At 35.4% G+C, this 21,808-nt stretch overlaps 1 protein-coding gene across 1 annotated transcript in view; it reads left to right on the forward strand.

The window, feature by feature from the left end:
• The window catches only part of hob (bridge-like lipid transfer protein family member hobbit), an 844,941-nt gene that overhangs the window by 478,042 nt on the left and 345,091 nt on the right, over nt 1–21,808 (forward strand). Inside the window, exon 28 of the mRNA XM_090409957.1 lies at nt 3,430–3,528. Coding sequence (XP_090266083.1) covers nt 3,430–3,528 — 99 coding nt within the window. The remainder of the gene's footprint in view (nt 1–3,429; nt 3,529–21,808) is intronic.

Genomic DNA, 21,808 nt, shown 5'->3' on the forward strand with positions numbered 1-21,808 from the left:
CTGATTAAATTGAATAACTATTGTAATAAATTTGGTATGGAAATCAGCAATAACAAGACAATGAGAATGAAAATAGGCAGAAACATTGAAAATATCAACTGCATTGTGACTAGATAACCTATAGAACAAGTAAAACATCTCAGCTACTTAAGGCACAATTTTTAGAGAAGATGGTAAATTAAATACCAAAGTAGACAACAGAATAAACGACGCACGTATTGTAAGCCAGTTGAATAAATTTATATGGAATGAGAGAGAAATTAGTCAATCACCAAATTAGCTGTATACAAGCCAGTGTTCAAGCCAATTTTAACTTATGGATCTCAGAGCTGGATTAGAAATAAAACACTTCAACAAAGATTAGAGACCACCGATATGAGAGGCCTAAGAAATTTAGGGCATGAACAGATGGCATCAATGGCAATATCATATATAAAATGAGGATATTAGGAAATAACTTGACATTGTTAGCATCCTGGAATGTGTTAGCAAAGCTAATCTCACATGGTATGGTCACTTAAACAGAATGGAAGAGGAAAGATTAGCAAAACAAGTGTTTTCTGCTAAGTTGACAGGAAAAAGAGGAAGACCAAGATATAGGTGGATTGATACAGTAAAATGTGAGACAGAAATATAAGATCTGAGAATGTTGGAGTCTTGACAGATGGCAGATTGATTTTAAGGAAAATTGTTGATAGGAAGGTAGTGATGATGTAAATTTTTCATGTAGTACTATCATAATACCCTATATACCCCATATCAGGAATTTGATTATGATGATGATAATTATCTGGAATGACGGTCCATAATGACTTTGATCTCTTACCAATAGTCTTATGTTCAAATTGCTATATGTATCTGGAGTGCTTACACAAATGTTTTTTGTAGGTTGGTATGTATGTGTGATTACACACACACACACATTCTTGCTTTTTATATGTTGGATTATATGTATATTTAATGCCATCCCTCCTTTTTTATATATACATGTATTTCTGGGTTAATTCATTTGGCATGTCATACATATGCTTCTCTTCACTGAAAACATATACTGAGACATATACAAGAAAATGAATAATCATTTTCTTGTATATGTCTCAGTATATAATTCTAGATGCAAATAGCTTATTTATTGTTACTGGTAAATTTAGTAAATCGGACTCTGCTTACATTTATGTCCTCAGTTCCCATGGGTTCCTACATGACTGGCAAGAGAGTGCTGAATAGAAGCAATTAGTAATAATAACCTTTGTTCTGTTCTTTCTTGCTTTATATAGCTTCAGTTGTTGTATATTTTCACTCTGCTGAGACTCATCATGAAATATTTTCTACTTTATCATCAGCTATTTTCTGTCCACTGCTGGACAAAGGCCTCTCCTATAGTCCTACATCAGTCCTATCTTGAGCTTTTCTATGCTACTGAGTTCCTGTCCTCTCTTTACTCTCATCCTCCCACCATCTCTTTGGTCTTCCTCTAGCTCTCTTTCCATCTCTGGGATACCATTCTGATATAAATTTTGTCCATTTTTGAGTGTTACTTCTTGCATTATGACTTGTCCACTGCCATTTGGATCTTTTAATGGGTGTTATAATGTCTCCCATCCTACTGTGAGCTCTGACTTGAGTATTACGCTTTCTATCTGGAATAGTAATACTAGTGATCTTTCCATTTTCCTCTGGGTAATCTTTAACTTCTTGGTTATATTTTTCCTGAGAGTCCATGTTTCACTTTCATATGTGATGACCTGATGTATACAACTATCAAATATTTTCTTTTAAGGCACATTGTAATGTTTTTTTTAAGTGTTTCATGGTGTTTTCCAGAGGCTTTCCAACCAAGTTGAATTATATGCATAATTTCTTCTTCACAGCCTCCCTCTATTGTGATCTTTTGTCTTAGGTAGAAGGTTATAAATTTCCCGGTGTTCCATTTCTACTGTCTTTTTGTTGATGTATTTATTATACATTATTTTTGTTTTGTCTTTATTTAATTCTTTCTTTTTTACTCTCTGCATTCACAAGTTCTTCTGCAGTTTCCTGAAAGAATAGTTGTCATCAGCAAATCATAGGTCATTTATTTCTATCTCATTTAACATAATTCCTCTATTTTTCCTGAATCTGGGTTTTTAAAAATTTCTTCTAGGGCTGCTGTAAATAATGAAATGATATCTTCCTGTTTGTTTACTCTTTTATATGAAATTTCTTATTCGTTCTCGATTTTATAGATGCAGTTGAATTTTTATATATATAACTAAGTATATCAGTATAGGTTTTTTTTCATTTCCTTGATTTTTTAGGGCTTCTAAAATAGCTAATTTTCAATTATTTGTCTTATTTGAATATTTATGAATAGTGCTGTAGTTTTTTCTGAATCCTGCTTAAATGTAGTGGTTTGTATTTTATTGCTAATGATTTTTGTAAAAAGTTTGTATATTAAGATGAAAAGCCAAACGGCTATTTTTTTCTGGCGAGGTTGATAAGTTAAGGGGATAAAAATCCCTTATTGTTTTTCAGCCAGTAAGCGAAACTAAGATCGAAAACTACGATCTGTAACATTTCATGCCGACGAACTGTCAGCGTATCCAAGCGCAATATACGCTTGGATACGCCGACAGTTCGTCGGCATGAAATGTTACAGGTCGTAGTTTTCGATCTTAGTTTCGCTTACTGGCTGAAAAATAATAAGGGATTTTTATCCCCTTAACTTAAGTTTGTATATTGTTGAAAGGAGACTGATAGGGTGGTGGTAATCTTTAATAGATTCTCTATCTCCCTATTAGAAAATTATAATAAGGTTAGCATTATTCTACCTCATTGGCATTCTCTTTTAAATTTTACTTAACATGGTCATGACTGGTTCACCACCTGCTGTCAGAACTTCTGCTAGTGGTAGAACATGAGTAGTGGTGTCATTCCACTATTCATGCTCTACCCATTGCATGCTGAACTTTTTTAAAACATCAGGGCATATTTCTTCCTCTTCCATTTGTGGTATTACATTTTTGTTTCCATATTGATTTAAATCCTTGAGAATCATCATATAATTTGACATAGAAAGATTTTGTTCCTCTTATAATCTGTTCTTTGTCTTGAATCAGTACTCCATTTTCATCTTTAGGGGTTATTAATTTATTTTGTTCTAGGGACAGCTCTCTTCTTGCTCCTTACTATTGAGATGAAATATTAGTGGATTACATTAAATTTTTCATTTTGTTATGTAATTTACAAGTGATTTAATCATAACAATCTAGAAGTATGGTCAGCATTGTGTGAGTAAGACTCATGCTATAAGAATGAATCCAGATACTCTCTGCAGTGGTATCCCAATAATAATAGTGATGATGATAATTTTTTTTATTTTATTATTATTATTATTTTTTTTTGTATGTATGTATGTATGTACTGAAAATTTTATTCGTGATTTTCCAGCAAAAAGGCAGTCGACAGTAGAACTAGGACCACCTTGGAACTGCACAAACATAGAACGAACTATGACATCTCTTAAATTTTACCATGACCTCAGTTTTGGTAAGTAAGTTGTATAATATACATTTCTGCTCTGTGTGTAGATACTACTTTCTCCTATAATCTATCAGAAATTGTTTGCTAAAATAATTTTAACAGGGAAACAGACATTTGAGGACCAAATTTTTACTGTGGAACTGTTAAATGAATCGAATGAGTTTCCAGAATCAGTTGTGTGCTTTGTCAGTGAACAGAATAAGGAATGAGAGTTATTGGAATTATGTGAATAATGGTTAATGTGTACTTCCTACGATGAGTTCCTTGCACCCTATGAGGATGTCCATGTAATAATAATAATAATAATACACTTACATTTGCCATAACAAATATGATGTGTATGTCGCATGTGTGCATCATTGCATACTTCAGGAAAGCTTATGCTGTGGATGTTAACGAAAACTTAAGAAAAGAAAATAAGAAAGAAAATTCATAAATGCTAAACATTTCAGTTTGCATTCCTGTTGCATTTCATTTTTTTCAGATTTTCATCCTTCTCTTGGCACGACTGTAAATTACATTAATAAATTGATAATCTCTGAATGACCTTTTCAAGACTTACAGAGAGATTCTGCGCTTTTGATGTTTCACTGATATGAATTATGTGCACATGCTCATTATAAATTAATCTTTTTTTCTTTTTAAAGTTGATCCCATCCACAAAAGTTGTAAACATTTAGTGTCTGTAGTTCTTTGGATAAGATAATCTAAAAATCCTGTTGTTAGAAACTCTGTTGGTTTTTAACATATTTCCAAGCTATTTCAGACCTCCAGTATCAGGATGATGGTCCCCATCTTGATTATTAGAAGCATTCTAGTCATGAATCACCTGCCACCTAAACAAATATCCATCCCACAAGAGTGTTATTGGAGTGCGAAGCTCATCCCATCCCATCAGTATTTTACTTTCATGCCTTTTAATTGTTATTTATATAATTTTGAGGAGCCTGTGTAGCTCAGTGGATGTGGCGTTTGCATACCACGGCGCTTGGCCGCACGAAGGAAGACTTGGTTTTGAGTCTAGTCGGCGACTAGAGGAAATTTTTCTAAGCCTTTTTTTGACCGGTTCCTGAGTTAGTCGATCTCTGGCACGGGCAAGCAGGTTTTTCCTCCCAGAAACTCGGGTTTTTCGTCCCGTAAACTCAAGAAAATCGACCATAGAACCCACATTATTTCAGACATTAAATATGTTGTGTTAGGGTTAGGGACCATGAGATGGCGGCACATTTGAGCCATCTCTCTTCACTGTGTACCGCTTAATTAGTGATAGCCTTGGGCCATCTATCTCTGATTGTACCAGTGGAGATTGAACTGCCCACTCAGTCTCCAAAAGTTAGATAGGGCTAAATGGCCTCGCCTACTCCTCGTATACGGGAATAAAAAAGGCGTTAGCTGATTTTTTTTTTTTTTTTATAATTTTAAAAAACTTTAGCAATTTATTTTGCATGTTTACATCTCACATATTTGTTTAGATTATTAATTATTAAATTAACATAATCTATCAATATAAATTAACATAAACTATCAACATAAGAAGCCTGAATGGCAAAGAAATGGAGCTAGCTGAGGAATTAGATAAGTACAAGATTGACATAATAGGGGTGACTGAAACAAAAAACACAAAAACTAGTGAGATCTTTCTTCTTCTTCTTCTGCAGTTTTTCCCACTTAAGTAGGATCGCTGTTTGTAGTGAGTCTCCTCCACAAGCTCCTGTCTTGGGCTGTAGCCACATCCAAGTTCTTCATCCTCAAGTCCTCCTCCACCATCTCTTCTTTGGCCACCCACACTCCGCCCCCCCTGCACATCCATCTGCATGACCTTTCTTCCCACATACTCTTCCTCTCTCCTCCTCACATGACCTAACCATCTCAACTTTGCCTTCTGTATCTTTGCTTCTAAGTTCATAACTTTCACCGTTCCCCTTACATAGTCATTTCTCAGACTATCCCACCACATATCCACCTAAGCATTCTCATCTCTTCTACCTCCATCCTGCTGATGTTATTTTTCCTCAGGGTCACAGTTTCCATAGCATACATCATAGCTGGTCTCACTACTGTCCTGTAGATTTTGCCTTTTAGATTGATCGGCACCCTCTTATCGCATAGCACTCCAGCCATCTCTCTCCAGTTCCTGCATCCCGCTTCCTTCTTAGCCTCACCATCCTCTTTCATTGTTGAACCTAAGTATCTAAAGTCACTGACTTTCCTGATGACATTTCCTTCCAGCTCCAGATCTGTCTCCTGGCTGCCATCCACTTTGCAACACATATACTCTGTCTTCTGCTCAGTCTCATACCTCTCTCTTCCAGTACTTTCCTCCAACTTTCCAGTTTAGCTGCCACTTCTTCTCTTGCTTCTGCACATAGCACAATGTCATCTGCATACAACATAGTTTAAGGTGCGTCTTCTCTCACTTCTCCATCACCACCTCCATCACAATATTAAACAGGAACGGACTTAATGATGACCCTTGATGCAAGCCAACTGTCACTGGAAAACTTTCTGTCTCTCTCGTGTATATTTTCCTGTTGACACTTTTATTACCAGGTCCCACAGCAGGTCAATTCCCTCTTCCCCCAGTGCCTTCTATGCCTCCACTGGTATCCTGTCAGGGCCCACCGATTTTCCATTTTTCATCCTCTTTATAGCCTCCTTCACTTCCACTCTACTAATTTTCTGCACCATCCCATCATAAGGCTCCCCATCTTCTCTGTGAGTCCTTGCATTTTCTTCATTCAAAAGCCCTTCAAAGTATATTCTCCATCTGTTTCTTATATCCACATCCCTCCTGATATATCCTTCCTTCCTCCAGAGTCTTTGATCTGCCTCACATGTACAATGTCCTTTATGCCTTATTTCTACATTTTGCGAATCGATAAATCTTTCTCTGTCCTTCCTTTGTTTCTAATTGATAATAAAGGTCCTGATATGCCATGGCCTTTGCCTGTGCAACAATTCTCTTGGCTTCTCGCTTTTTCTCTCAGTACTCCTCTCTGTCCTCTTCCACTCTTGACTCGTCCTACTTCTGCTTTGCCTTACTCTTAGCCATCACTGCTTCTTGTACATTATTATTCCACCACCAACCCTCCTTCTGCTCTCTAATCTTTCCAGATGTTTCACCAAGTATCTCAATTGCACAGCTTAGAATTGCTTTTGAATTATGTCTCCGTCAATCCTGTACACTTTCTAGTCCATCCAAAATCCTGTCTAACACCTTCTCCCTAAAACAGTTCCTCACACTCTCTTCATTTAAGTGAAACCACTTAATGGTGAGATCTTTCTGAGCAATAAATACAAAATATTATATTCAGGCAATGACAAACAAGGAAAAGAAGGAGTAGCCATAGTATTCAACACTAAATACAAGTCTAATCTTCTTGAATGGCAGGCAGTTTCAAGTAGAATGATGTGGGCAGATATCAGAATGGGGAACTGGACAATGAGACTTATTTGTGCCTATGGTCCCACCCCACAGAAGGTTCTACTAAGGTAGAAGGGGAGACATTTTTTGAAGATTTAGAGAATACAACTGACACAATGAAAAATGAAAAGTTGGTCTTTGTTAGAAATCTAAATAGCAGAGTAGGGAATGATTGTCAGACATAAAAACAATTTTTTTGGGAAAATTTGGAGAAAAGAGCAAAGCTAATAATAATGGCAAATACCTGTTGGATTTCTGCTCAGGATATGGACTGGTTATTACTAACACCATCTTCCTACATAAAACTATGCACAAAGTTACATAGAGAGAAGAAGCAAGGAATAAGAAAAGTCTCATTGACTATGTTATTGTTGATAGTAATGTTTTCTTCCTGGTGCAGGACACCAGAGTGTACAGAGGATTTGAAATTGGAAGTGATCACTATTTAGTCTTGAGCAGGATAAAATTGAATTTCACATTGAAAAGAATAACATGTAAGAAAGTTTTAAAGCGAATGAAAGTTGAGCAGCTCTCAGATGTGAACTGTAGACTAACATACACAAAGATTATTGAAGAAAAAATGTAAGAGTTTGAGAACAGGAACCAAACCTTGTAGATTCAGTGGCAAGCCTTGAAGAAATCCTTGATTCAACCAAAGAGGCATGTGGTGAGGTTGTCTGCAAGGAAAAAAAAATCAGAACTCCCTGGTGGACACAGGAAGTTAAAGAGGCAGTGAAGGAAAAGAAGAAAGCATATCAAAAGTTCATGACAAATAAGTCAGCTTGTGCTCTTAGAGAATACAGAGACAAATGTAAGAAAGCTAAACACCGTGTTAAACTAACTAAACAAAAGTCATGGGAGGACTTTGGCAAGAACATAGAAAATAAATATCAGGAAGGTGGCAAAATATTCTGAAGGTTGTTGAAGAAACTTAGAAATGGAGGAAAGAGTGCTGTAAAAGGAATTAAAGATGATGAAGGTGACATGAAAATGGGAGAAAAAGATATCCTTGAAGTATGGGGTAATTACTTCGAAAAATTGCTAAATGAAACAAGCAGTGATAGCACAGTTGTAAAAAACACTCAACAGGCATACAATCAGGAATGCATATCCATACTTGAACTAGAAAAACCATCTAAGGCTTGAAATTGGAAAGGCAGATGATATTCAAACAGAAATGCTGAAGTATGATGGTATAAAAGTCTTACAGTGGCTGCACTGCATAGTTCAGAAGGCTTGGACATAGGGACAAATTCCCGTTTATTGGAGTAGAGCTCTCATAATACTCATATATATAAAAAGGGAAATAAAACTGAATGTGAGAATTACAGAGATATTTCCCTACTGAGTGTTCCTGGTAAGATTTATGCAAGTATACTTGAGAAATGGTTGAGTGGAATTGTGATAGAAAAGCTTGGTGAAGAACAAACGCTAGATTCAGGCCAAATATAGGCTGTCAGGATCAGATCTTCACTTTATGACAAATAGTTGAGAAATCATGGGAATATAACAAAGATCTGTATTTAAGTTTTGTCGATCTGGAAAAGGCATATGACAAGGTGCCAAGAGAGAAGCTATTCAAACGCTACAGTTATATGGTGTCGCATTATATCAATCACTACTTAGTCTTTATTTGAGTTGTAAGTCAACAGTTAGAATTGAAGGAAGTACAGGAAGATGGTTTAATGTTAAATCTGGTGTGAGACAAGGATGTACATTATCCCCTCTGTTATTCCTTGTGTATATGGATCACGTTATGAAGGAAAGTGGTATTAAACGTGATATTAAAATCGGAGATGTTAATGTCAGCTCTTTGCTTTATGCTGACGATGTTATACTTCTAAATAAATCTGATACAAGTCTGCAAGATACCCTGACTAAATTGAATAACTGTTGTGATAGATATGGTATGAATAAAATAGCAATAAAAAGTCAAAGACAATGAAAATGTCAGCTGTTTTGTGAACGGAGAACCTATAGAACAAGTAAAACATTTCATCTGCTTAGACATGATTTTTAGTGAAGATGGTAAATTAAATATGGAAATAGACAACAGAATCAACAAAGCTGGTATGGTAGGAAGTCAATTGAATAAATTCATATGGAATAAGAGAGAAATTAGTTGGAACACTAAATTAGCTGTATACAAGACAGTGTTCAAACCAGTTTTTTCTTATGGATCTTAGAGCTGTGTCAGAAGCAAAACACTTGACCAAAGACTAGAGACTGCAGATATGAGAGTCCTGAGAAAGATTAGGGGCATGAACGGATGGCATCAATGGCAATATCATATTAAAACGAGGATATTAGGAAAGAACTTGACATTGTCAGCATCCAGGAATGCGTTAGCAGAGCTAATCTCATGTGGTATGGTCATTTAAACAGAATGGGCGAGGAAAGATTAGCAGAACAAGTGTTCTCTGCCAGGTTGGCAGGAAAATGACCCAGAGGAAGACCAAGTTATAGGTGGATTGTTACAGTACAAAGTGCCTTAGACGATAGAAATACAAGAACTGATAGTGTTGGAGTCTTGACAAGTAACAGACTGATTCAGAGGAAAATTGTGGATTGGAAGTTAGTAATGATGTAAATTTTTCATGTCGTATTATCATATCCTGTACTCTTCTTGAGGGTATATGGCAGAAATATGATGATGATGAAATTATTGACTAAAAACAGAATCTGTTCATATGCCTCAAACTAAAGCACATTAATTTTTTAATAAAACTAGTTAACAATCTTTTGGTAGCATAATTGAAAACTAAACACTTCTTGCAATAATTCTAACATGCTTATTGCAAATTTTAGGTTATCATTTTGCTTCAAATCCAGTTAAGAAAATATAAGTAATGACTATTTCTCATAAATTCTTAAAAAACCCTAATCATTGCTATTTTTTAGCAGAACTAATAGAAAGGAAAGAACATTAGCATCAGCAGAACAAAAGTATAGAGATATCACAACACCACTATGTGTATAGGTTAGGTCAGATGTAGACTTTGTGGGGAAACTCTTTGATGGACCAAAACATGCAAGGTGTTCCAGTTTGCATTTATTTTTATTTTAATTTATAAGGTCAAGAAAAGACACCATTACAACTGTGAAAAATTGTTTGATAGTGCTTATACAGATAATTTTATCTGTATAGGCACTTTATAAAAATATGCTTATGTATTTTGATTGTCATTGAGAAGAACAAAATAAAATTGTGCATGTAAGCTGCCTAACTTGCTCCATAGTTTTGACAGAATCAATGAATTGAAAAGGATAAGAAGCATAAGCCAATTGTCATTTTCATATTCTTGCATGACGTAATACCAACTTAGAAATTGCTGTTTCTAGTGTCACATGGAAAAAGATATTCCTATTCTACTGGAATAGTTACATAAAATTACAGCTAAATATTTAAGTCACTAAGACTAATTAAAGTACAGATATTTCAGTACACATATTGTAAACCATCTTTAGTGTATTCTGTTAGAAATTAAAAATCAAACAACAGTGAAGGTACATGAATCTTTCCTTATATGCAGCTGCAAGAAAGTTCAGTAAAAAATGATACCGTTAGGATAAAAGAAGTGTGTGGATGAGAAAAATATATATTAATAAAATAATTATATAATATTTATATATTATAGTTCTTGAAAAAAAAATCACCTTTAATACCAATAACCTCATCCCTTTAATATGGAGATAAACCTGCACCACTTCTCCCTCATACTGATTGCAGTCAAGTGCATGAGACCTATTGTCAGAAATATAGTGATTTTAAGGCACCACATTTTTGCTTGGATTGCAGGTTGTTTTCACCAATATTACTGCTTTTTTTGGCTTATCTGATAGTCATGCAAGAGAACCTTTTAAAATTTTGGTTTGCTAAGGAGAAAAGAAAGACTTTACTTGGGATATACACTAGTAATAAATCATGAGTTTGAATTTTTAGACAGTAACAAAGACAAAACTTTTAGCATATTACAGTAGAAGAGTTTTCATAACTGTCTAAATCATCAACTGTGTACTGATCATCTTAGATTTAGAAAAATCAACTTTAATTTTTTTTTGATTTTTGTATTTTACAGTGTATTTTTACATTCAAAATGTGAGCTCTCTGATGTTTTAATAGGATTCCAAGTTTAAATACATTTAAATTGTTTAAATGAAACTAAATCATTTGTTAAACTAGCCAAAATATATCCTTGTTTTAATTCTTTACTCTGGTGTGAGCAAAGTTTGTGCATGAAGTATCTTTATGACTATAAATCATTTATTATATCATCAAAAGCATATTTTTCTTACTTGGAGGAAATTCCTTTTTTTTTTCCAAAAAAAAAAATTTTTTTTGAAAAATTTTTTAGAAATATTTTTTATTTATTTTTCTCAACTTTTCTAAGCCCAAGGACCAGTAAAATCCCTAAAACCATTCTACGGACCACTAAGTTACAGAGGCATGGGGGGGGGGGGGGGGAATCCACCTTCAATAATAAAATCAATAAGCAACAAGCCATTGGTTGAAATGTGGATAACACATGTTCACTTCAAATCTGACAAAACAGCAAGGGAAGGCGGAAGCAATAAAACTATATTATTGTTCACTTCATCCCTCTTTTATAATTCATCATTCAGTAGCAGAATGACGAATAATAAAAGAGGGTTTTGTTGGTTTGTTTTATTTGTTGGTTTTTTTGTCTCTGTTTGATTTCAATAATTTTTACTTACTTATTCAATTTTAATTTTTGTTTGGATAATTAAAAATATACATTTATTTAATTAATTTAAGTCTCTCTGCAGACTACCTGTTCCATCGTCACGGAGCACAGGTTGAGAAACACTGATTTATTGTATCATCAAAAGCATATTTTTCTTATTTGGAGGAAATTCCTTTTTTTTTCCCAACTCATTTTTTAGAAATATTTTTTATTTATTTTTTGCATAATCTAGAAACCCTATTCCAGAGACCAAACACGGAGCTTTTTTAAATCTCTTCCAGTTTCTAATAAACAGCATGGTCTCTTACAGGATGTTGATATTCCTCTCCCACATAAAGATGATTTTCTCCCCCACTGAAATGCCACGATCTTGCTTATTCTATGTCTGAAGAATCTTTTGCCAAGATCGAGCTCCAGTTTCTGTTTTCCTTCTTTCATCATAGTTGCAAATGATAGGTAACAACCTTTTGTGATTGTGCATAACACACTATAATGAGGAGTCAGCCTTCAATGAGGGCTACAGCAGTAAAGCAATATTGTAGACTGAACTAGTAAGTAGTACATGAGACTAAATTTGATAACTGAGGCTTCCAGTCACCTAGGAAATAATTCTTCTGCCATTTACACTGCCAGATTATTTGAAGGAAGTTTGAGTATAGTAGTATGAAAACAGGCATCTAGGTCATGCAATGAGAGGAGCTAGTTCATGGCTTTCACTCCTCTTATTGTATGTTTCTACTGGGTAATTAACTTTGACATTACCAATCATTCAAGGTGCTATTAAAGGTATAATAACACTGAAGAGAAAGTTTTAAAAAAAATATACAAAAAAAAAGCTAAAAAAATAAAAATCCAACCAAAGGTTTGCAAAAATTCATCAGAAAACATGCATATCTGTTTCACCAACATTCATGACCCAACAAAAACATGAATGATTAGCACCACACTCCATGCTTATATTTCTCATATAATGTCAACTGGCAGTCTCAACAGCTACTGTCCACCACCACAATTGAACCTGATGCAAAGTGAATTATGGTGGGATCAGTCAAAAACTATGCTTTCACGTCCATTCGTCATGACCCCCCCACACCACAACTGTACTTATGCAAGGTGTATTTTGGGGAGCAGTTCAAACCATGCTTTCATATTTATTTGTTTGATCTCTGCCATGGAATATCAGATATTTTCTTATTGCACTTTCTTGCATTTATTTGCCATCTTTATTACTCTTTTAATTCTGATACTTAATAAGACCTTATTGATTATTTATTTCTGAAGGTTGATTTCCTGCCTTCCAATTACCTAGCTAGTAAGGTCAGTTTCTTTAGAAACCTCAATACATAATTACCAATCAAACTACCGTTCCTTTTTTAATTCCACTGATTAAGCTATAAGAGTTACTGAACTATTTGCCATTAGTAATGACCTAACACAAAGCATCCATGAACTTACCAAAATAGTGGTAATCCATGTCAACCCCTCAAATCCTTGTCCTTTTTTTTTTACCAATTCTCTTTCCAAATTTGTTGTAGATGTCAGCTTTCCTTTCATTAATTCAGACCTTAATTTTGTGCACATTTTCATTTGGAATATACTTTGCCCTGCTGTTCTCTCATTCTTTTTCCTTTAGCACCATGGTATTACCAAACGGGAGGATGATCTTCATAATTTTTACTTCTCCTTTCTCATACAAGCCTCTGCGTTACGATCATGTGCAAGGAAATTAGCACCTCTTTTAAGTTGTTTAATTTAAGCCTCAGTTCTGGAAAGTGCCAGTGTAGCGGAAAGAGGGCAAAATATTTCCACTGCATACAGAGGCTCAAGACCAAAGTAGAAAATTATAGACAAATTAATATCCCAGGAGCAGTGGTTAAGGTATTGTAGAAGTTGATAAAATCAAATTTTCTGGACTGGATGGACAGGAATATGATACTTTATATGGGGCAACTTTTTTTTGTGAAGGGTGGCTCTTGCCTTAGTAATTTGCTTACTAATAAAGTGGTGGAGCTGGATAAAGGAAATGGCTGGTTGAGCAATACTACTGGACTTTGTAAAGGTATTTGACAGGCTTCCAATGTAACTGTTGCATAAATTGGAAAAATAGGGGTGATATGAATGCTGATTTGATTGAGAGAGGATGACTGATTGACAGATATCAAAGAGTGGTTTTTGGAATTTAGTCCAGGAATAGGCAGGTGACTAGTGGTCTACCACAATGCTCGGTACTTAGTCCTCTGTTATTTAATTTGCACATCAGTGATATAGGAAATGATTTGATCGGAAATATTCAGTTTTGCTGTTTCTGCTGCTGATGATAATGCAAAGCTGAGAAGAGCATTAGTGATGAAGATGGTGTAGAGATCCTGCAATCACAAGCTGTGTACTATATTGATGGAGCTGAACTGACTGCAGGAAATTGATGAGTCTAGAGATTTGGAAGTGATTATGGAAAGGGAATTGAAGTTTAGAGGGCATTTTACAAAGGTTGCTAAAACAGCACATCATATTCACATCATAAAACAGCACATCATATAAGGCCACATCTGGACTACTGTGCAGATATCTGCTCAGCTGAATTCCGTAGGGTTGAAAAAGTGGTGGAGAGGATCTGGAGTCAAGTAACAAAAATGATTGTAGGTCTATGGAAATCTCCCCATGAGAATAGATTGAAAGTCTGTGGGCTTTAAAAACTAGCTAATGGGGAAGGGGCGGGCATAGTAGAGGCATATAAGTTATTAAAGGGTTTTATGGTATTGACACTGAAAACTTTTTTTTCAGTACATAGCAGGGAGAGAGAGAACAAGTGGTCACCAATGAAAATCGTAAAAGAGTAAAGTTAGAAAGGGTGTTAGACCAGATTTTTTGTTTGTGGAATGAAGAATGGGTGGAATAGGTTGCCGGAAGTGGTTGTAATGCTTTGTCAGTGATAGGTATTGTGCAAATAATGGTTAGTGCATGAATAATGGGTCTCCTGCAGTCTGTTCATTATGTTCTTTCAATTATCCCAATACTGTTTCCAGAATTTCATTTTTAATTCTGCATTCAGACACTTAATACTGTTTGGAGATTTCCCATAATATTTTGGTAAACCTGATGTTGGATAGTCTTGAATGGATTGTTTTGTCTGTATTGACTTATTCTGCTTTCATAGCAAATGATCTTTTATTTGTTGTGGCCAATTTATTTGTTTGAATTCTTTCTGATACTTTGGTGACATATTTTGTTTCAAGGCTGTATTATCACTTGATCTTTTCCTATTTAAGTTTTCCTTGTTTGAAATTCGTTAAATTATTAAGATCTGCTCAGAGCTTGTTTATTTTTGCTATTGTTAGTATTTTGCAATTCAAAGGGGTGCTTAAGGGTCAAAGCTGTATAACTGAGAGGAGACCTCCACATAGCCTTTAAAGGAATGCGGAGAACCGACCAGGGCTTCTGACCTAATGTCCAATCCTCACCTTCTCATGGTGCACCCTGTTGGGTATCTACTTTGATACTGAATGAACGAGGATGGGCTGGCAATTTGGGATTTAGCCGACCAAATTGTATTCTTATTGGTTAAACCAAAATAAAAAATGATGGTACAACATGACAAAATTTCATGCCGGCTGGGGCGTCGCCAGATTAAACAAGGCCTCTGTTGTTTTCGCCAGGGAACCAGGGCAAACAGCGAAAAGTCAGCTACTGGAACAAATATGAAAACAAACCCCAACTCAACATCACCAGAGTTAAAGATCAGTACTATCAACGTAAGAAGCCTCAATGGCAAAGAAATGGAGCTAGCTTAGGAATTAGATAAGTACCAGATCGACATAATAGGGGTGACTGAAACAAAAAAGACCAAAACTGGTGAGATCTTTCTCAGCAATAAATACAAAATGTTATATTCAGGCAATGACAATCAAGGAAAAGAAGGAGTAGCCATAGTATTCAACACAAAATATGAGGCTAATCTTCTTGAATGGCAGTCAGTCTCAAGTAGAGTAATGTGGGCAAATATGAGAATGGGGAACTGGACAATGAGACTTATTTGTGCCTATGGTCCCACAGGAGGTTCTACTAAGGTAGAAGTGGAGGAATTTTTTGAGGCTTTAGAAAAAGCAACTGACACAATGAAAAAGGAAAAGTTGGTCCTTGTTGGGGATCTCAATAGCAGAGTAGGAAATGATTGTGATACATACAAAAATATTTTGGGAAAATTTGGAGAAAAGAGCAAAGCTAATAATAATGGCAAATATCTGTTGGATTTCTGCTCAGGACATGGGCTGGTTATTACTAACACCATGTTCCAACATAAAAATGTGCACAAATTCACATGGAGAGAAGAGGCTAGGAATAAGAAGAGTCTCATTGACTATGTTATTGTTTGATAGTGATGTTTTCTCCCTGGTGCAGGACACCAGAGTGTACAGAGGATTTGAAATTGGAAGTGATCACTATTTATTCTTGAGCAGGATAAAATTGAATTTCATATTGAAAAGAATTACATGTAAGAAAGTTTTAAAGTGAATAAAAGTTGAGCAGCTCTCAGACGTGAACTGTAGATTAAAATACAGAAAGATTATTGAAAAGAAAATGAAAGAGTTTGAGAACAGGAATCAAACCTTGGAGATTCAGTGGCAGACTCTGAAGAAAACATTGATTGATTCTGCCAGAGAGGCATGTGGTGAGGTTGTGTGCAAGGATAAAAAAATCAGAACTCCCTGGTGTACACAGGAAGTTAAAAAGGCAGTGAAGGAAAAGAAGAAAGCATATCAAAAGTTCCTGGCAAATAAGTCAGCTTTTACTCTTACAGAATAGAGACAAATGTAAGAAAGCTAAACACTGTGTAAAACGAGCTAAACAAAAGTCATGGGAGGACTTTGGTAAGAATATAGAAAATAAATATCAAGAAGGTGGCAAAATATTCTGGAGGTTGTTGAAGAAGCATAGGAATGGAGGAAAGAGTTAGAGTAAAAGGAGTTAGAGATGATAAAGGTGACATGAAAACAGGAGAAAAAGATATCCTTGAAGTATGGAGTAATTACTTTGAAAAACTGCTAAATGAAACAAGCAGTGATGACAGCACAGTGATAAAAAAACACTTACCAGCCATGCAGTCAGGAATACATATCCATACTTGAAGTAGAAAAAGCCATCTAAGGCTTGAAATGTGGAAAGGCAGCAGGAGTAGATGATATTCGACCAGAAATGCTGAAGTATGGTGGTATAAGAGTCTTACAGTGGCTGCACTGCATAGTTCAGAAAGCCTGGACAGAGGGACGAATTCCCGATGATTGGACTAGAGCTCTCATAGTACCCATATATAAAAAGGGAAATAAAACTGCATGTGAGATTTAGAGAGGTATTTCCCTACAGAGTGTTCCTAGCAAGATCTATGCAAGTATACTTGAGAAAAGGTTGAGAATAATTGTGGAAGAAAAGCTTGGTGAAGAACAAGCTGGATTTAGGCCAAATAGAGGCTGTCATGATCAGATCTTCACTTTACGACAAATAGTCGAGAAAGCATGGGAATATAACAAAGATCGGTATTTAAGTTTTGTCGATTTGGAAAAGGCATATGACAAGGTGCCAAGAGAGAAGCTATTCAATACGCTGCAGTTATATGGTGTCAATGGGGCATTATATCAAGCAATACTTAGTCTTTATTTGAGTTGTAAGTCAGCAGTTAGAATTGAAGGCAGTACAGGAAGATGGTTTAATGTTAAATCTGGTGTGAGACAAGGATGTACATTATCCCCTCTGTTATTCATTATCTATATGGATCACATTATGAAGGAAAATGGTATTAAACATGATATCAAAATTGGAGATGTTAATGTCAGCTTTTTGCTTTATGCAGACGATGTTATACTTCTAAATAAATCTGCTACAAGTTTGCAAGATTCTCTGAATAAATTGAATACCTGTTGTAATAGATATGGTATGATGGTCAGCAATAAAAAGACAAAGACAATGAAAATAGGCAGAATCATTGAAAATGTCAACTGTGTTGTGAATGGAGAACCTGTGGAACAAGTAAAACATTTCACCTACTGAGGCACTATTTTTACTGAAGATGGTAAATTAAATATAGAAATAGACAACAGAATCAGCAAAGCTGGTATGGTGGGAAGTCAATTGAACAAATTCAAATGGAATAGGAGAGAAATTAGTCAGAATACTAAATTAGCTGTATACAAGACAGTGTTCAAACCAGTTTTTTCTTATGGATCTGAGAGCTGCGTCAGAAGTAAAACACTTGACCAAAGACTAGAGACCGCAGATATGAGAGTCCTGAGAAAGATTAGAGGCATGAACAGATGGCATCAATGGAAATATCACATTAAAAACGAGGATATTAGAAAAGAACTTGACTTTGTCAGCATCCAGGAATGTGTTAGCAGAGCTAATCTCAGGTGGTATGGTCATTTAAATAGAATGGGAGAGAAAAGATTAGCAAAACAAGTGTTCTCTGCCAGGTTGGCAGGAAAACGACCCAGAGGAAGACCAAGATATAGGTGGATTGATACGGTACAAAGTGCCTTAGACGATAGAAATATAAGATCTGATAATGTTGGAGTTTTGACCAGTAACAGACTGATTTGGAGGAAAATTGTAGATAGGAAGTTAGTAATGATATAATTTTTTCATGTAGTACTGTCATATCCTGTACACCCCCTGAGGGTACATGGCAGGAATTTGATGATGATGATGATGCAATTCAAAGGCCCATCGTGGAAGACCCACTCTAACCACTATTCACACAATACTTTCTTTTAGTGTTACACGGTGATCAGCATTTATTTTTGAAATTATGGATTCTACAGTCCTGTTTATAGTTGTTCTTAGAGAGGAAGAATTCATGGGACGAATATATGCCTTCCATATGTATGGGATTTTTAGACCATTGTTATTGTTTAGATTGGAGTGGTTGATAATGATCTCGCAAGTTTCCTTAAATTTGCGTTCATAAAATGTTTTGGTGTGATGTAGACAACTAGTGCTTTTCCAGTCAATTCTATGTAAGGTGTTCAGGGCGTGATCAGAAAGGCTAGCTTCACCATAATTATTATATTTGATGTGTCATTTATGTTCTTTTTGTCTGATCGGAATTGTGCATCCTGTTTCTCCTATGTATGGTATGTTGCAGGTGCAGTAAATACGGTATACTCCAGGGTGGGCCAGCAGAGGGAGTGGGTCTTTGGATGAGTTGAGTAAGCTTTTTAATTTTGCAGGTTTAAAGGTGGCTTTGAGGTTGCATTTTTGTAGTACTCTGTTTATTTTGTCTGGATGTCCCTTTAATGTAGGGAATGGTTATAGTTTTATTGTAGTCTGGTTTGTCTTAGTTTTTTTATTGAGGTCTTGTAGAGAATTTTGTGAATAGTATTTTGGCTGTATCCATTGTTTTGAAAAGTATTGCTGATCACTTTAAATTCGTTTTTCAGTGTCTGTTCACTGGATCAGATCTTCAGAACACTGTTTTTTAGTGGAATTTATATGTATGTATTGGCAAGTATGTGTCGGTTTCCGATAAACAGTGAAGGAAAGATTGCCAGAGGGAAGACCTGTGACAAGTGTATGTAGAAACGGCAGTGTGTTATGTTTTTCAATCTCAATTGTGTACTGAATGCATTTGTGTTGTTTGTTTAGGTGGCTAAGGAATGTGTCTAGTGTCTGGCAGCCATGAGATCAGATAAGAAAAAACATCGTCAACGCATCTAAGTCAGACTTTGTGTTTTAAAGTGGAGGAACCTAATGAAAGTTGTTCAAAATGTTCCATATAAAAGTTAGCAATCAGAGGGGGATAATGGCAAGCCCATGGCTGTGCCTTCTTTTTGTAGGTAGAAAGCGTTTTGCCATACAAAATAACCAGAACGTAATACATGCGCAAAGAGCACCGTGATATCTGGAGGAAATTTGTTCTATAAAGGAAGAATTGTGTCATTAATTGGGACATTCGTAAAGAGGGCAGAGATGTCAAAACTGACTAATAGATCATCTTTTTCTAATGTAATGTCTTTGATGATGTTTATGAAGTGTTGTGTGTTTTTGATATAGGAGGGGAAATGACCTACTGCCAACATTTTAAATCATAACAAAACAATAACAAGCAACCTTACTCAACACAAATTAACAGTGATAAAATCACTAAAGTCAAATCCAAACGTCTTAAATACCTGAGCAGATAAAGGAAGTGCCACCCTTATCTTAAACCGAACCACTTATGTGGAAAAAATGAATCTGCTGGTCTCGGACAATAGCACATACCAATTAGTTAACTATAACCCAGCTAATAGAATAAAAAAGAAAACGAGGAATCTACTTAAGTCAATTATTACATGGTCCAAAGATACAGTCAAAAAACTATTTCCACACTACGCTCGTCCCCCAAGAATTTACAGGCTACTGAAAATTCACAAAGAAAACACACCGCTAAGGCCTATAGTCGAAGGGATTGATAGCCTACTTAATACTTAGCCAAAAAAATTAGCAGCAACATTCAAGGAACTGGTAGGTCATTCCCCCCCTCCTATATCAAAAACACACAACACTTCATAAACATCATCAAAGATATTACATTAGAAAAAGATAATCTATTAGTCAGTTGTGACATCTCTGCCCTCTTTACGAATGTCCCAATGAATGACACAATTCTTCTTTTACAGAACAAATTTCCTCCAGATATCACAGCGCTCTTTGCGCATGTATTACATTCTGGTTATTTTGTATGACAAAACACTTTCTACCTAAAAAAAAAAAGAAGGCACAACAATGGACTCGCCATTATCCCCCCTGATTGCTAACTTTTATATGGAACATTTTCAACAACTTGCTTTAGGTTCCTCCCCTTTAAAACCAAGAGTCTGTCTTAGATACGTTGATGATGTTTTTTCTTATCTGATCTCATGGCTGCCAGACACTAGACACATTCCTTAGCCACCTAAACAAGCAACACAAATGCATTCAGTACACAATTGAGATTGAAAAACATAACACACTGCAGTTTCTAGATTCACTTGTCACACGTCTTCCCTTGGTCAATCTATCCTTCACTGTTTACCAGAAACTGACACATACTGGCCAATATATACACATAAATTCCTACCACCACCCAACATAAAAACTAGGCGTCATCAATACCCTAAAAAATATAGCTCTGAATATCTGCTCCAGTGAACAGGCACTGAAAAACGAATTTAAAGTGATCAGCAATACTTTTCAAAACAATGGATACAGGCAAAATACTATTAACAAAATTCTCTACAAGACCTCAATAAAAAATAAAGACAGTAAAACTATAACCATTCCCTACATTAAAAGGACATCAGACAAAATAAACAGAGTACTACAAAAATACAACCTCAAAGCTACCTTGAAACCTCCTGCAAATTAAAAAGCTTATTCAACTCATCCAATGACCCACTCCCTCTGCTGGTCCACCCTGGAGTATACCATATTTACTGCACCTGCAAAATACGTACATAGGAGAAACAGGATGCACAATTCCGATCAGACAAAAAGAACATAAACGACATATCAAATATAATAATTATGTGAAGCTGGCCTTTCTGATCATGCCCTAAACACCTTACATAGAGTTGACTGGAAAAGCACTAGTTGTTTACATCACACCAAAACATGGTATGATCGCAAATTTAAGGAAGCTTGTGAGATCATTATCACCCACCCCAATCTAAACAATAATAGACTAAAAATCCCATACATATGGAAGGCATATATTCGTCCCATGAATCCTTCCTCTCTAAGAACAACTATAAACAGGGCTGTAGAAAATCCAGGATCTTAAATCTAAAATAACAACTTTAATACAAAAAATAGGACATCACTGTTATAAAAAAAATCTATAAGAAAGAATGTTTATTCATGCATGTAATTTATAAATATATATATATATGTATATATATATATAATTTTTTTTTTTTTTAATCAAAAATAACAATTGTATTAATAGAAATAGGACATCAATGTTACTAGAAGGAAAACCATCTGTAAGCAAAAATGTATATTCATGTAATCATAAATTAAATCTAGCTTGATGTTTGTTTTTTTTCACTAGAGGTCATGCCAGTGAGTAGCATGTGATCAAGTCATTGTTTCTCCAGTTTACCATTTGAAATGTAACACCGCTTGTCTTGTATATTTATGTATGCTC

The sequence above is a fragment of the Typopeltis vanoorti genome, chromosome 20 (assembly GCF_054136105.1).
Source record: "Typopeltis vanoorti isolate ZY-2024b chromosome 20, IOZ_Tvanoo_1.0, whole genome shotgun sequence".
Classification (NCBI taxonomy): domain Eukaryota; kingdom Metazoa; phylum Arthropoda; class Arachnida; order Uropygi; family Thelyphonidae; genus Typopeltis; species Typopeltis vanoorti.